The following is a 14,017-nucleotide window of genomic DNA, read 5'->3' as shown; positions in this document are numbered from 1 at the left end:
TTTCAAAGAAATTTTAGATATCGAAGAGAAAAGAGAAGCTGATGTAAAAATCTTATTCTGTTAATAAAACTTTGATTGGATTTAAAAAAGAAGGAAAAACTCCAAAATGTATATATTTTTACAAAATTAAATTTTTGCAGTTATGTGTATAATCTCATTGTTGCATGGATGCTACAAAGTAATGTTACAAGAACTTTCTTATAGTTTCCAAATGAAATCTAAAACTTCATATATCATCTTTGGCATTTGCTTCAGTACTTATAATGCCCACAGATTTTTCCATGATGAAGAGATCATACATATATGGTGACCTCAGGAACCAGTGTGGAGCCAATCATGTGAATAATAAGCCCACATGGCAGGGGATCATAGTGAGAATCTTTATTGTTTTTGGTTTATTCGGTTACAAGCAACATTACAGCAAAAAAAAATCCTTCTCTTCAGTCCTTTGAAGCTACTTGTTTCTGTAGAAGCGCTCTCCAACCAATATCACTCCTAAAGAAACCTCCAGGCCAGTTGATCTTCCCTACCGCCATATACGCTCTTTCTCGCGCCTCTTCCAAGTCTTTACCCTTCGCCGTGACACCAAGAACACGTCCCCCACTCGCCACAACGTTCCCTTCTTCACCAAGACCCGTTCCCGCATGAAAAACTTTAACTCCTGGAGCAACCCTCTCAGCTTCCTCAAGGTTTCTAATGATCGTTCCTTTCTCGTAAGCACCGGGGTAGCCTCTGCTCGCCATTACAACCACCATTGCTGAATCTCTAGACCAGTCCAGCGTCACACCCTTTAGCTCTCCTCTACAAGCCGCTAGCAAAACTTTAGCTAAGTCAGACTCTAGACGCATCATCAGTACCTGCGTTTAAAACAAGAAGCTTCAAGAGTCGAACCAAGAAATTAAACCGGTTTAATCTTTTCTCCTCACCTGACATTCTGGATCTCCAAACCGGACATTGAACTCAATCAGCTTAGGTAAACCGGACTTCTTCTCAATCATGAGACCAGCAAACAGAACACCAACGAACTTACACCCTTCTTCAGCCATTCCTTTAACAGTAGGATGGATTATACTCTCCATCACCACATCCTGCAGCTCCTTGGTCAAGACAGGAGCAGGAGAATAAGCTCCCATCCCTCCTGTGTTAGGACCGGTGTCTCCATCTCCAACCCTCTTGTGGTCCTGAGCAGATTCTAGAGGAATGGCGTTTTCTCCATCCACAAGCGCAAAGAAGGAAGCTTCTTCTCCCTCTAGAAACTCCTCCACTATCACCTGACACCCTGCAGAGCCAAACACACCTTGCACCAGCATGGAGTCAACAGCTTCGAAAGCCTCCTCTAGCTCCATGGCGACAGTGACTCCTTTCCCAGCTGCTAATCCGTCTGCTTTGATCACGATCGGTACACCTTGCTCTTGAATGTATTCTTTCGCAGCAGTGGCATCAGAAAATGTTTTATACTGCAATCAAATTCAGTTTCAACTGCATTAAGCTACATGAAAATAGAAATCCTTATGTTAAGTTCAAAGCTACATAACAATAAGCTCAGTGTTCTAAAAATCGGTCTAGACGGCAAATCGGACCTAAACAAAACGATTTTTCTTGGATTTTTTTAAAAAAACTGGTCTAGGAGTTCAAATAATTGGTCCAGACGCCAAATGAAAATAAGCTCAGTGTTCTAAAAATCGGCCTAGACGACGCCTAGACAGCAAATCGGACCTAAATGAAGCGATTTTCTTGGATTTTTTTTTTTTTAAAACTGGTCTAGACGTTCAATTAATCTTCAAATAATCGGTCTAGGCGCCCTTATAATCAATAATCCTCTATAAAAAAAGTTCAATTGTGGCCTACCGATTTCTTGAACATTGAGTAAGCTACTAATAACTTACTGTTCTGTAACCAACCAACACATAACAGAATCTGCTGCATTCAGTCCTATTCTAGATAGACAATACCTAAAGCTAAGAGTTGAGCTGCTGCGCTTCTTCAAAGCTTAAAACTTTATGGTATCTGAGTAAGAACAAAGTTCACTATCCAATCAAAATAAGTTCTTTTCATAATCATCTAAAGATTTGTGCAAACCTTAGCAGTAGGGATACTGTACTTGCGGCAAAGATCCTTCATAAAGTTCTTGGAACCTTCCAAAGCAGCAGCTTGAGAAGAAGGTCCAAAGGTGAGGATACCGGCGCTAACCAGGTCATTAGCCAAACCGGCAACAAGAGGCACCTCAGGACCAACAACCACTAAACCCACATTATGTTTTCGACAGAAAGAGATGACAGCTGAGCTGTCTGAAACGTCGAGGTCAGGTACGCAAGCAGCGTCTCCGGAGCTCGTGATGCCGGGGTTCCCAGGAGCGCATAGCACAGAGTTGCAGGAAGGAGAGCGTTTCAATGCGTGACAAAGGGCGTGTTCTCTCCCTCCACCACCTATTACAAGAACTATCACTCTCTCTTCTGTAGAAACTGAAACGAAGTTAGTACGCAGAATATTAAGCGAGCAAAAGGGTATCGCTGGAACTTACCAGCGCCGCCGTTACCGCCGGGAGAAACTGAAATAGACGGCTCGGACTCTGACGTGGCGCAACGAAGCCAAAGTTGGCGGCTTTGGATACGGTTTGAAGGGAGACGAGAGCTGAGGGCGTGATTGGTGGTGGAGAGTTTGAGAGGAGCAACGAAGGAAGAAGAGGAAGTAGAGGTGGCGAACCGAAGAGAGTTGAGAAAGGGTTTTGGGGAGATGTTATTGTTGGAGAAGAGATTGAGAGAAGAAGATGAAGAAGGATGGAGATTAGATGTACACAACGACATGTCGGAAAGTTGGAACCAGAGTTTGCAAAAGAGATGAAGACAGACACAGAGACAGTTTAAAGTTGCAGTCTTTGAGAGAGTTTGACTCCAGACCAGATTCGCTCAACAAGGGTTTAACAGAGCACTTGATCCTTGCGTTTGTTTTTGTTTTGTTTACCTTTTTTGTTTATATTAAATGAAAATAGTACTATCTGTCTGATAATCCTTCTAATCACCCAAAAAAAATATTAGTTTGATTTTGTTCTTTGAAACTTCAAAACTACCTTCAAATATTTAGAAATCAAACATTTGACAACACATTCACATGATAAGACAAAACATCCATTTGGCAAACAGAATGGGTTATATATATAATCTGGCCGTGAAACAAACAAATGGTTTGTAACTAGCAACCTCAAGTACTGTTTGTATTCATATCCTCATTTCCCTGTAACCAAACAAAAAAAAGGGAGAAAACAACGCACTAGATAAACAAAAGCCAGCCAAGAGGGGGTGTAAAATGCCTTCTGCCTCCTCCAAATACCCCATATCCAGAGAGCTTAGGCGTCCAAAGCCATGAACAAGTTCTGCTTACGGGCATGCTCTGGGACAAGCCGGTTCACTATTTCTGAAGGGATGCCAGATAGCTCTGCACAACACACACCAAAACACACTCCATAAAGCGACTGACGCACCATACTTGTAAAAACCCTTTACTAATATCCTCATTTTAAAAGAGAATCTAGTAATGTAAAATGTGGTTTTGAGGTTTACATTTAATTCAGGTGCAAACACACAACATGTCAACAACTTTGCTATAAATGTTGCATTTCATGAGAGGTCCAACAACTATCATGATTCAATAATAGCCTACAACAACTTGTTCTTCATGGAAACGGTCCAACAAGAAAAGATAGGGAGCTGTACCTTGAGGTTTGAAGTTGAAAAGCGGAGGAAGTGGCCGGCCATTGGGAAGACGAGTGTTTGGGTCCCTCAGCTCATCAAACAACGGGTGAATACAAGCTTCCAACTACAAAAAAAAAACACCATTTAATAAATGTGCTTATAACCTTAAATCCTGAATCAGTTCGTAAGTATATATAACACAAAGAAGGGCACATAACCATAGATCACTTACAGCTGTGCATCTCAAATTAGGGGAATACTGGAAGAACCTACATAGAAGATCAACTGCTTCTGGTGGTAAACGCTTTTGAAAGACCTGATGATAAAGCATAACAAAAGATCATTCATATGCAGTAATAATGATACCAGATAGAAAAAGATCATTCATGAATTTTTTTAATGCATACTCTTGAACGATTCATACTCCAGAACCAACACAAACACGAGACAAACAAAACAACTGATTAAAGAATATTTAGGTGATAATCATGAAGACTAGAAGGCATACCTTGTGCCATGGGTGAGGTTTTATCTGGGGAAATTTAAATTCTGTATAGTTTGGATTCATACACTTGATTTCCTCCCTTGTTGGTGTGCCTAAAACCTGCATGAGAAATAAAGTCACACGAAGTAAGTAAGCAAACAACGTTTCCTAGAAAAGGTTGAGGTGCATTCTCTACTTAAACCGAGCAGTCAAATTCATTGCTTCCTTTTATAATCAATATGAACTCAACAATAGACGTAATAAACTGTGACCCACAAGTCTCATTGATTTCACTCAAATATAAATTTGGCAATATGCAAAGACGCTGGTGCGTAAAGATAGACGACATTTATAAACATAATCTCTCGCTAAGCACTTATTAGTCATTGTAAGCCCAAGACAACTGATATGCTCTAAGTTTGAAATACACTTTTGAAGAACTAATAGAAGGTTACCTTAATGATTTCAACAAGCTGATCGACTCCGCTTTCACCAGGAAACAGAGGCTGTTCGAGAAGTTAGTAAGGACCCAAAGACGTAAGAGAGGTAAGAAACAGAATGATTATCACAAAAAAAAAAATCATAATGCTAAAACAACATTTTTTTGCTTTAACCTGTCCAAGAAGCAATTCAGCCATCACACAACCAGTGGACCATATATCAATTGCAGTTGTGTATTCGCTGGCGCCAAAAATGAGTTCTGGAGCACGATAGTATCTGGAGCAGATGTAAGATATATTGGGTTCTCCTTTTACCTATAAGGAGAATAAGTTTTTTTTTTTTGGTTATATCCCACAAATAGATTCTTTAAAAACTGCGTCAATAAATCTTACCAACAATTTTGCACTCCCAAAATCACAGATTTTTAGCTGATGCGTATGTGGGTTCACCTGCACAACAACATACCTAAAGTCAAATTCAAATGCAGTTTATTTAAAACAAGACACTGTATGACATTATCAAATGTAAAGAGTATACAGCAATGTATGTTCCCAATTTGTAGAGGTAAAGAACTCAGAAGCTAGAAACTAACTGAAGAGTATTAGGCCACAGCAAGAAACTGCCATCTGTTATAAATTTCTATTGAAACAGGGAGGTACAGATGAGCTTACTAGCAGGTTTTGAGGCTTAATATCACGGTGACAAAGACCACAACAATTATGGATGTAAGCAAGCGCCCTGCAAATCTGTAGGCAATTAACAGAAACTTGTCAAAAAAATCTTTGGAGGATGCCCAAAAATTATCACTCTGACAATCATTACACTTTCAAAGCATTACAGCATGAGCACATAGATAGACAAACACATCTATAATAAGTTTTTGAAGAAAAATAAATGGTCTCATGCTGTTAACTTAACACATATTTACCTGATAGGTGTAGAGCTTAACGTATATCAATGGCATCAGCTGATTCATCCTACTGTAACTTCTCGCAGCACGGTTGACGGTCTCAGGCACAAACTCAAGGACAAGATTCAAATAAACCTCTTCATTATCTGTTCTCGAGAAGAAGCTATGCTTTAAAGCAACGACATTGGGGTGGTCTAGCATCTGCATAATTTGTAGCTCCCTGTTCTTGTAGCGCTTGTCTTGTAGAACCTTCTTGATGGCAACAATCTCCCCAGTTTCTCTACACTTCGCCTACCAGAAGGAAACATAATTGCGTTGGGAGAATGGATCCAAATCAAATAGTAAGGCATCATCAGGTTTGTTAATTTAACTTACTTGGAAAACAGTGCCAAATGAGCCAGTACCAACTACATGCTCTGGTATGTAACTGACGGTCTGTCATTCCAAATAAAACAACTATATGAGATACCACTTTATGCATACAATTTTCCATAACAATCTAATAACCTGTCTTGAATGACCATCTCGTCCACGGACTGTGGTTCTAATCACATGCCCAGGTTCAGTACCAGCCCCATCGATAATGTCTGGTTCACTATCCTGCAACATAACAAAAACTCTCACACACTGTAAGCTAATCTAGGATACAGATAAGCTAATGATAAGGTAGTCAAGCTGAATAAACATGAAAAAGAGGCTCAAAGCATATAAGCAAATGCAAGACTCACCCTCTCATCATCAGTCACTACTTTGTCCCTTATCCTCATCTCAACCAAATCTCTAGTCAACCAATCGACTGAACTAGAAGATGTCTTACCACCTTTGGCAGATCTCGAACTGCCTACTCCGTTTCCCAATCCAGAGGAAGCCATGATATCTCTTCTGAAGATAGATAGTATTTTGATAGTACCCTAAGTGATTTGGTGTCCCATCTCATCAAAGAACCGATCTACCTAGTAGAAGTTCAAAGGTAAAGAAAAGTTATATTATAAACTCATGGAGGTTTATAATATATTTCTCTTACAGCACACTCTTAAGGTCAAAAGCCTACATCACTATGAGTCCATGATCAGTTAGAAATACACAAAAATTAATCAATTTAAACAGGAAAGTTGAGAACTTTCTGGAAGCAATGATCAAACTTTTGAACTAGTGGCGATTACACTGTTTACATACAACCCGAATTGAGACCGATCAGATTTGATTAGTAATAAAAAAGCTAACTTTCAACAACTAAACAAGGAGTTAGCTCACAGAATCAGCTAAAACAATTGCTACCCAGAAGAACCCTAATCCAAAAGTAACAAAAAAGCACATTGAGAGAACAAGGAGTCAAACAATTCAGTAAAGTGAGAGAGAGCAAGAAGACGATGATCACCTCGAGGAACGGGAACTAAAATCAAGCATTTGAAGATCGTCTTCTCCGATTGATGATTGATGATCAGAGAGAGATGTGTTAATAATAAAAAGCTAAACCCTTTGAGATTTTTCTGTGTGGAATAAATATACGGACTACCGTTTTGAACCAAAGCGAGATTATGGAACGCCAGCTCATCATTAATCAAGTATTGATTGATATTAATCTTTCTATATAGTCGTTATTATCATAATAAAAAAAAAGTTATGCTTAGTGATGTATTTTTAATAGAATTGATGATATTTATGACGAATATTTTTGAAAAAAAAGTTATGCTTAGTGATGTATTTTTAATAGAATTGATGATATTTATGACGAATATTTTTGTCACTAGGAACCAGTTTTCAAACCTCAGTCTACCTAATCAAAAAAGTTATTACAAGATCTTCACCTATTCTTGTGGATGCATTCAAAAGAAAATATCAGTGATTTTCGTTGAGTTAAAACATTCATTTACATTGAGATATATTCTAATTCATACCTTGTGATTTTGCTAGAAATTGTATTAGCTCATATTTATTTAAATGTTTCATCTAAATAACTTATTGAATACGGTTTCTTTTAAATTTTGGATCGAGCATTCAAATAAAGATTTTTTATTTGCTTAATTGTTGTATAAATGAATTTAATAAAAATGAATATTTTTATATATCAATATTAAGATTAACAACAATGGTAATCAGTTAAGAAAAAAATGTGTATATTTCTATCTTTATTTTAATCAAACTGAAAACAGAAACTATGGTCTAAGTGATATGATTAACAGAATCAGGATACTCTAGACGAATGTAATCGTACATGAGTCCTTGAAACGGGCTTATGGCTAGCGGTTGGGTTAGATATATGGAGTTACATCCCAGACCAAGAGAAGAAGCTGGTACATCCACACTGTATAACCAATAGAGTCCATGTATACCATGTCTTGCAATTGTATTATCTTTTCCTATTTGCCCCGTCGTAAACAATGGAGGATCAACTGAAACATCGTTCACCCGAACCTACAAAAAATAAAGACCAAAGATCAGCTGCCAAAGATACCAAATGCAAGTTAGTTTTCGGAACTTTCAACTTAAAATTAATTGGCAATAAATAGATCGATTTAAATATGTTGGATCTCAAAAAAAAAACTGAATGTTATCACTTATATAGTGAAAGAAAGAGTGTCTTCTTCATGTACACCTGCAACTCCGCTACATTTGATGTGGCTAGAGCGATTCGTAGTTTGAAGTTTCCAGTAAGATTTTCCATTATGGCCATGTTCGTTTGGAGGTCGCTAGCGTCAGCGACCAACCTGAGCGTCTAAACGTTGTTCGTTTACCGGTCGCACGTTCAGCGACTGATCGCAGCGACCAGACGCTAGCGACCCGCGATTAAAAATTTTGATCGCCGAGAAATTCAGCGTTTGCGACCAAAACCTGCGATCAGAAAAAAAAAACTCAAAATACAAAAACACCCTCAATCTATCTTCAAAATTACAAAACAATACCCTTAACCTAAATCCTAAAATAATTTCTCACGCCTCAGCTCTCTCTCACGCCTCTCTCTCTCTCTCTCTCTCTCTCTCTCTCTCTCTCTCTCTCTCTCTCTCTCTCTCACTCACGGTCTCTCAGGCCTCAGCTCTCTCTCTCTCCCTTCACCATCTCGCACGCCTCTCTCACACCTCTCTTCACCATCTCTCACGATCTCTCATCTCCATCTCTCACACCTCTCTTCACCATCTCTCACGATCTCTCTTCTCCATCTCTCACGCTTCTCTCCACCTTAGCTCTCTTAAAGGTCAGTTCTCTCTCTCTCTCTCTCTCTTAGCGTTTTGTGTTAGAATAATGGAACCCTTATATTAATTAAGTTGGATGTTGGGTTTTTTGATTCTTGATATGGGTTATGGTATAATCAGAACAAGAACAAGAGAAACTAAGTGTGTGGTTACCAGAAAATGGGGCGATCTGGTGTGTGAATTTGTGTTAGAATAGAACAAGAACTCAAACCCATGCTCCAACAGTCTTTAAAAAATGGCCAGTATTTGATTATCAAATCTCTGTTTTTAATCTGATTATCAGACATGGTTTTATGGGTTTGAGTTCCTGTGAATGTTTTCAGACATGGGTTTGAGTTCTTTTTGGTCTGTGACGTTTTGTTTAAGTCAAATTTATTGTTTATAGTATCATTCTCTTAGTCTTCAGTGTATTGGAGTTCTCTTTCTGCATTTAAAAAATTTACTCACATCTATTGTTTTTGTAATGAGATTTATACTCTTATGCCTCTTGGATCTGTCTAAAATTGATTTTGGCTGAGATGAATTAGTGGTCATTGACTGTTTAATATATCTTTTGTGAATATGCTTGAATGATTGAATATTTTATATTTTGTTTTTTCATTTAATCCCCTGTTTTCTCTCTTAGAGTGGTGTTTAGAGTGAAAAATATTAGACATTGAATTAATAATGTCAGTATTAGCTTGAAAAAAATATTAGACATTGAAAAAGACTCTATGTTTCAAATATACTAAATTTTTTTTTCTTAAACAGGAATGGCAAGGTGCAAGAAAGTATAAGACCAAAGTGCCTCCAAACATGGATGTGTTTGAAACAGAGTTTGGTGCTGTTACTGTAATTGGAGCAGAAGGATGGTGTGCTCAGCAAGGAGAAGCTAGCTTAGATTCTAGAGTAGATGCAGAGAAGGATGACGAGTCTGATTCAGTTGACACTGAGATGCCAGCACCAAGAGAAGGAACAAGTAGAGCTAGAGGTTCAAAAAGAAAGCGTAAGGAATTTGATCAAGAGCCTTATGTTCTAAGGAATGCAATTCTGGCTGAAAAATAGAATGGCTTTTATGTCTTATCTCTAGTGATGATGATAAGATTAGCTATCTTGAGAATATGATTGGAGTTAAGATATATGAAGGATTGTAGTCTGTTTCAGTATGACTGTTTTAATATGACTTGATTTAAGTTTGTACTGATTATTATTATATGTTACTCGTATGATCACTTTTTTTTATTATTTAGATTTTTTAATATTCTAAGTTACAAGGAATAATATTCAAGTGTAGACTTTTTAATTAGAGTTATAGTTTATTAATGTGACAATTCATAAACAAAAGTGAACTTGTACAAGGAAAAATATAAGAAACTGAAACGATTAAATATATTGCATCCATGGTGTGATTTATTACACTTTACAGTTTTAATGATTTAGCCACGTTTTTGACGAAACCTAAATACACAAGAGCAAATGTATGTCAAAAGTAAATATTTGGTCGCCAGCGATACAGAAACGAACAGCACAGCGACAACCGCTGCGATCAATCGCGCGACATAAAAACGAACAACATAGCGACAACCGCTGCGATCAATCGCGCGACCTTCAAACGAACAACTGTCAGCGACATCATGTCGCAGTCGCTGGTCGCTGACTCTGGTCGCTGACGCTGGCGACCACGAAACGAACAGGGCCTATATCATCAACTTGAAACTTGATTTCCCATGTACTACCGTTATATCCTCCATCAGCTTGCTTTCTACAAAGCCATTAACAAAGTTTTATATTCGTAGTGTGAATTTGGATATGAATTGAGAAAGAAACTAACCTTGTGACTTGCATGTAGAACCAATCTTTAGAGTAATCATCAACATCAACGTCGTAGACCATATCTTCATCGGGGTACAATTCTGAATACCGTTCCCACAATCCATATTGTCTGTATTTATTATCAGAACTGTTAACGTATAGTTTGTTCACAAACATTGGGTTAGGGTCAGGAATGTAGAACTCTGCAGCGGTTCGGTCTGGTACACCAATTTCCCATAGCGTTGGAGCGTCTCTTGGAGGTTCATACACCAACTCTTCTAGGCATATATTCGAACCTGATTACATTAAATTTACTCTTTGTTAGTACAATATATATATGGATGGAACAATGTTGTTGTTTTATTACAAGTACTCGAACCTGGAGAAATGTCGATAACGGTTTCGTTGTGGTAATCACCGATGAATCCAGGAACAAATGCAAAGAGATTGTAACGACCACTTCTGACATTGTTTATACAAAAGTATCCTTCCTCGTCGGCCTTTGACCAGAACTGGTAACCCTATTAATGTAACCAGATCTTATAAATAACAAGAGGAAGAAAAAGGAATCACATATTCATAGGTTAAGGAAATTACTTTGTATTCTCTTTGCCATGAGCCAACATCTCCTGGTGCAGCTAACCCCACATAAGACCCATATGCTGGTATATCCTCACTCCCTATGTACCGGTCTCTAACGAGTAATCTACCGCTAACATGTCCTCTTTGGTCAGAAGCAGGAGAATCAATTGAATTTGTGAAGTTATAAGGCCACTTCTCTTCTTCAATCTTTGTCTGAAACAAACAGCCAAAATAAACTACTCAGTTCTGTTATTCTTACATAAGAGCATGTGCATTTATAACAAACCTGGTTCTTGGCTTCATGCCATAGCAAGAGAGGATCAACTTCTTTAGGAAAAGAGTTGAGATAAATAAAGATAGGTCCAAACACTTTCTTCCATGCTTCACCTTCTTCAAATTTCATGATCAAGTCTTCTCCAACATAGTGAGTACTATGAAATATCTATTTTCCATTTCACACACATTAGTTATTAACCATCTTATATCCAAATTTTTTTATGAATCCAAATGTTGAAACCTATGCTCACCGCGAGGTTGGTTGGACCAACATGGGAGCCTAGGAACTGCTTGAGAGGACCAGCAGATCGAAACTCGTTACTTGGAGTGATTTGCCAGAACCCAACAGAGTCATTTGTGCTTATCCATCCATGAACCTTTATGTCTTTACTCTCCATTGAGTACTCATACTTGTCATCCACCTGTAAGGTCATAATCAAGATTAATGATCCTCTGTTTCCTCTGCTTTGTTTTCTAGAAATAAATGAAGTTTAACCTCTCCTTTAAACTCAGGCTCAATAGGGTCGAGTAGCTGAACTGCCTCGGGGTAAGCAAGAGGCTTACCTCGAGGCGGAATCCTATCATCTGGCAGAGGCATGTACCTTTGCCTCTCATCTGAAATCGCCATGTAATCAAACCTATACAGATATAAATATCAATCACTAATCTGGATAGTAAACAGTTACATAATTGATGAAGTATAAGTACATAAACATTACTTGTCCTTGTCTAGCTTAATTGCTAATCGAATATTATCGATTTCAACAGCAGGCCACCCTTGTAACCTCTCGAAGATGGCATAAGTGTAGAACCCTGACGAGTTTCTCAGCACTACAAACCTGAGAAAAAAACAACTCATCTCCCATGAATATAGATTCAAGAAGATGTATACTTGTTTTTTACTACCTCTTGTCTATATTCACTGGAACAGTCACATTTGAAGAAGCATTCCATGTCCTAGAAAACGATATCTCTATCTGTTCATCGTTCTGCGTTATCACTTCCATCTTTGTTGCTTCAATCCTACAGATTAATCCAAGTAAATTTTTAGCAAAAAAGAAAAGAAAAATCCAAGTAAATTTCACACTGGAAGATCATTAGATATACATAACTACAGTGTACAAAGAGAGAGAGTTATTTACCGGTCTAGTGTGCCTTTGGTCTTTTTAGTTTTCTTTCCTGGAAAGTTCCACACTAAGTCCCAGTAACTGCAGTAAACACATTAATTAGATTCAGTTTATTGGGGAATTCACCGAGTCACATACATATGCATATCTGCAGACTTAATTACCCTCTATCATTTTCATGGCCGGTAAAGGCGAGTACATTTTCAATGCCATTGTACTGAACTCCGGTCACAAATCCCTCAGGATTTGATAAAGTTAATTGGAAAATTCCGTTGTCAATCACCACCTGTGATTAACCATATAGATTAGGGTCTCTTAAACGCAACACGTGACTTGCATATCAAGGAAGCTGGAAATTACTAAAACAGGTTTAATAGTCAACTAAAAGCTAATTAAGTGTGTTGATTAGTAAACAAATCATAGAGATAAAAGACTTACATGCTCATCTTGGTAAAGTAATTGCAAGACTTGTGTTGTTTCTGGATCATAACTTTGGTTCTGGGAGATGGCAATCTCAAACAAAGACAAGAACATGATCAAAGCAATCATCCATCCTTTTTGTCTCAATAAGTGTCTCTGGTTACCTTATTTTCAACCAAACACGTACACACACATACAGTAACGTCTTGTTAGGAGATAGGTTCTTTATCATTTTAAAAGAAAGGTCGAATATATATACATAATGCATTATATTTCTCAAAAGAATTGTAATGGTGTTTTCTTCTCTGATGCGTACCTGTGGTCGTCACGAGATGAAAAACACGTGAAGAGAACAGAAACATGATAAAGTTCACCGGATTTGTCTTGGAGCTTTCTTGAAATGCTGTCCACAGAGATAATCAGACATGTGAAGTTGTAGAGATGAGGCAAGTAAGAATTAGAAGAAATGAAGAAGCGTCGATTATATTGTGACAACTTAATCATTTATATAGGTTTTTTTTCTAATAAGAATCTATTATCAATACAAAAACTTTGAAGTAGGACAAAGACAAGACAAAAAGTAAAACAAAGGTATTTGTGAACTTTTCTTCTGCTATAAACAAAGAATTTCTTTTCTTCTTATTATTATTCTTTTTTTTTTAACAATTCTTCTTCTTATTATTATAACAAGACTTTTCATGGTTGATATAATTAGACTTCTTTTTAGCCACCTATATATATTCATTAAAAATATTAGAACCCCTATTAGAAATTTTCATACAAGATTCAATTTAATTTAAAGATTATCAATAATTGTGTATGTATATATGCAGATTAGTTCTCACGTGCTAAGATTTGTAAAAATAGTAATGACGCACTTTAACACTTCTTGTCTAATCTACGAGTAGACCTTGTCTTGGCCTAATAGCTTTCCACAAACGTTTAGCAGAGAACCGATTGGTATCTCACCACCCATGTGATGGTGTCATGATGCAACCGAAGGGGAACCACGTAAAAACTGAGAAACCCTAATAATACAAATCCATTCAAAATAACAAGGTTCAACTTGATATTTGTTCCTTTGTATTTTCACCCTAATAACACTT

At 37.5% G+C, this 14,017-nt stretch overlaps 2 protein-coding genes, 1 long non-coding RNA gene and 1 pseudogene across 7 annotated transcripts; 1 reads left to right on the top strand and 3 right to left on the bottom strand.

Annotated features, from left to right (window-relative positions):
• Positions 1 to 208: 208 nt before the first annotated feature.
• LOC103836307 (phosphoribosylamine--glycine ligase, chloroplastic) lies at positions 209 to 2,916 on the bottom strand. Of its 2 annotated transcripts, none has more exons than XM_009112550.3 (4): positions 2,522 to 2,916; positions 2,080 to 2,462; positions 927 to 1,457; positions 209 to 857 (listed from the first exon to the last, which is right to left on the bottom strand). In XM_009112550.3, the coding sequence occupies exons 1-4, from the start codon at positions 2,802 to 2,804 to the stop codon at positions 441 to 443; spliced, it is 1,614 nt and encodes a 537-aa protein (XP_009110798.1). In that variant the 5' UTR covers positions 2,805 to 2,916; the 3' UTR covers positions 209 to 440. The 2 variants fall into 2 exon arrangements, with proteins under 2 accessions (XP_009110798.1, XP_009110799.1); XM_009112551.3 differs by having other exon boundaries at positions 2,080 to 2,453.
• Positions 2,917 to 3,076: 160 nt separating this feature from the next.
• On the bottom strand, positions 3,077 to 7,109 carry LOC103836306 (shaggy-related protein kinase kappa). 4 transcript variants are annotated; one of them, XM_033277530.1, is made up of 13 exons: positions 6,903 to 7,109; positions 6,253 to 6,477; positions 6,032 to 6,130; positions 5,900 to 5,959; positions 5,543 to 5,815; positions 5,286 to 5,360; positions 5,007 to 5,063; positions 4,788 to 4,928; positions 4,629 to 4,679; positions 4,198 to 4,293; positions 3,922 to 4,005; positions 3,711 to 3,813; positions 3,077 to 3,432 (listed from the first exon to the last, which is right to left on the bottom strand). In XM_033277530.1, exons 2-13 carry the CDS (start codon positions 6,394 to 6,396, stop codon positions 3,344 to 3,346), a joined length of 1,272 nt encoding a protein of 423 aa, XP_033133421.1. In that variant the 5' UTR covers positions 6,397 to 6,477; positions 6,903 to 7,109; the 3' UTR covers positions 3,077 to 3,343. The 4 variants fall into 4 exon arrangements, with proteins under 4 accessions (XP_033133421.1, XP_009110795.1, XP_033133422.1 ...); XM_009112547.3 differs by having other exon boundaries at positions 6,032 to 6,124; XM_033277531.1 differs by having other exon boundaries at positions 6,253 to 6,473; positions 6,903 to 7,084.
• On the top strand, positions 6,974 to 8,095 carry LOC117127382. The gene is made up of 2 exons (XR_004450357.1): positions 6,974 to 7,144; positions 7,212 to 8,095. It is a non-coding gene; the product is annotated as an uncharacterized LOC117127382 (long non-coding RNA).
• On the bottom strand, positions 7,623 to 13,537 carry LOC103836305 (annotated as a pseudogene).
• Between the last annotated feature and the right edge of the window lie 480 nt (positions 13,538 to 14,017).

The sequence above is a fragment of the Brassica rapa genome, chromosome A08 (assembly GCF_000309985.2).
Source record: "Brassica rapa cultivar Chiifu-401-42 chromosome A08, CAAS_Brap_v3.01, whole genome shotgun sequence".
Taxonomy (NCBI): domain Eukaryota; kingdom Viridiplantae; phylum Streptophyta; class Magnoliopsida; order Brassicales; family Brassicaceae; genus Brassica; species Brassica rapa.
The sequence above is the reverse complement of the archived record's forward strand: the minus strand, read 5'-3'. Positions and strand labels throughout refer to the sequence as shown.

What these genes read in the sequence shown, in the direction of transcription:
- LOC103836307 (XM_009112550.3), bottom strand. Translation starts at nt 2,804, where the DNA reads ATGTCGTTGTGTACATCTAATCTCCATCCTTCTTCATCTTCTTCTCTC. An exon ending in ACAGTATCCCTACTGCTAAG is followed by an intron (nt 1,458 to 2,079) that starts GTTTGCACAAAT and finishes ATTTGATTGCAG; the next exon opens with TATAAAACATTTTCTGATGC. An exon ending in TTGGAGATCCAGAATGTCAG is followed by an intron (nt 858 to 926) that starts GTGAGGAGAAAA and finishes TTTTAAACGCAG; the next exon opens with GTACTGATGATGCGTCTAGA.
- LOC103836306 (XM_033277530.1), bottom strand. Translation starts at nt 6,396, where the DNA reads ATGGCTTCCTCTGGATTGGGAAACGGAGTAGGCAGTTCGAGATCTGCC. An exon ending in AGCTTGTTGAAATCATTAAG is followed by an intron (nt 4,294 to 4,628) that starts GTAACCTTCTAT and finishes TTTCTCATGCAG; the next exon opens with GTTTTAGGCACACCAACAAG. An exon ending in CTAATTTGAGATGCACAGCT is followed by an intron (nt 3,814 to 3,921) that starts GTAAGTGATCTA and finishes TTTTTTTTGTAG; the next exon opens with TTGGAAGCTTGTATTCACCC.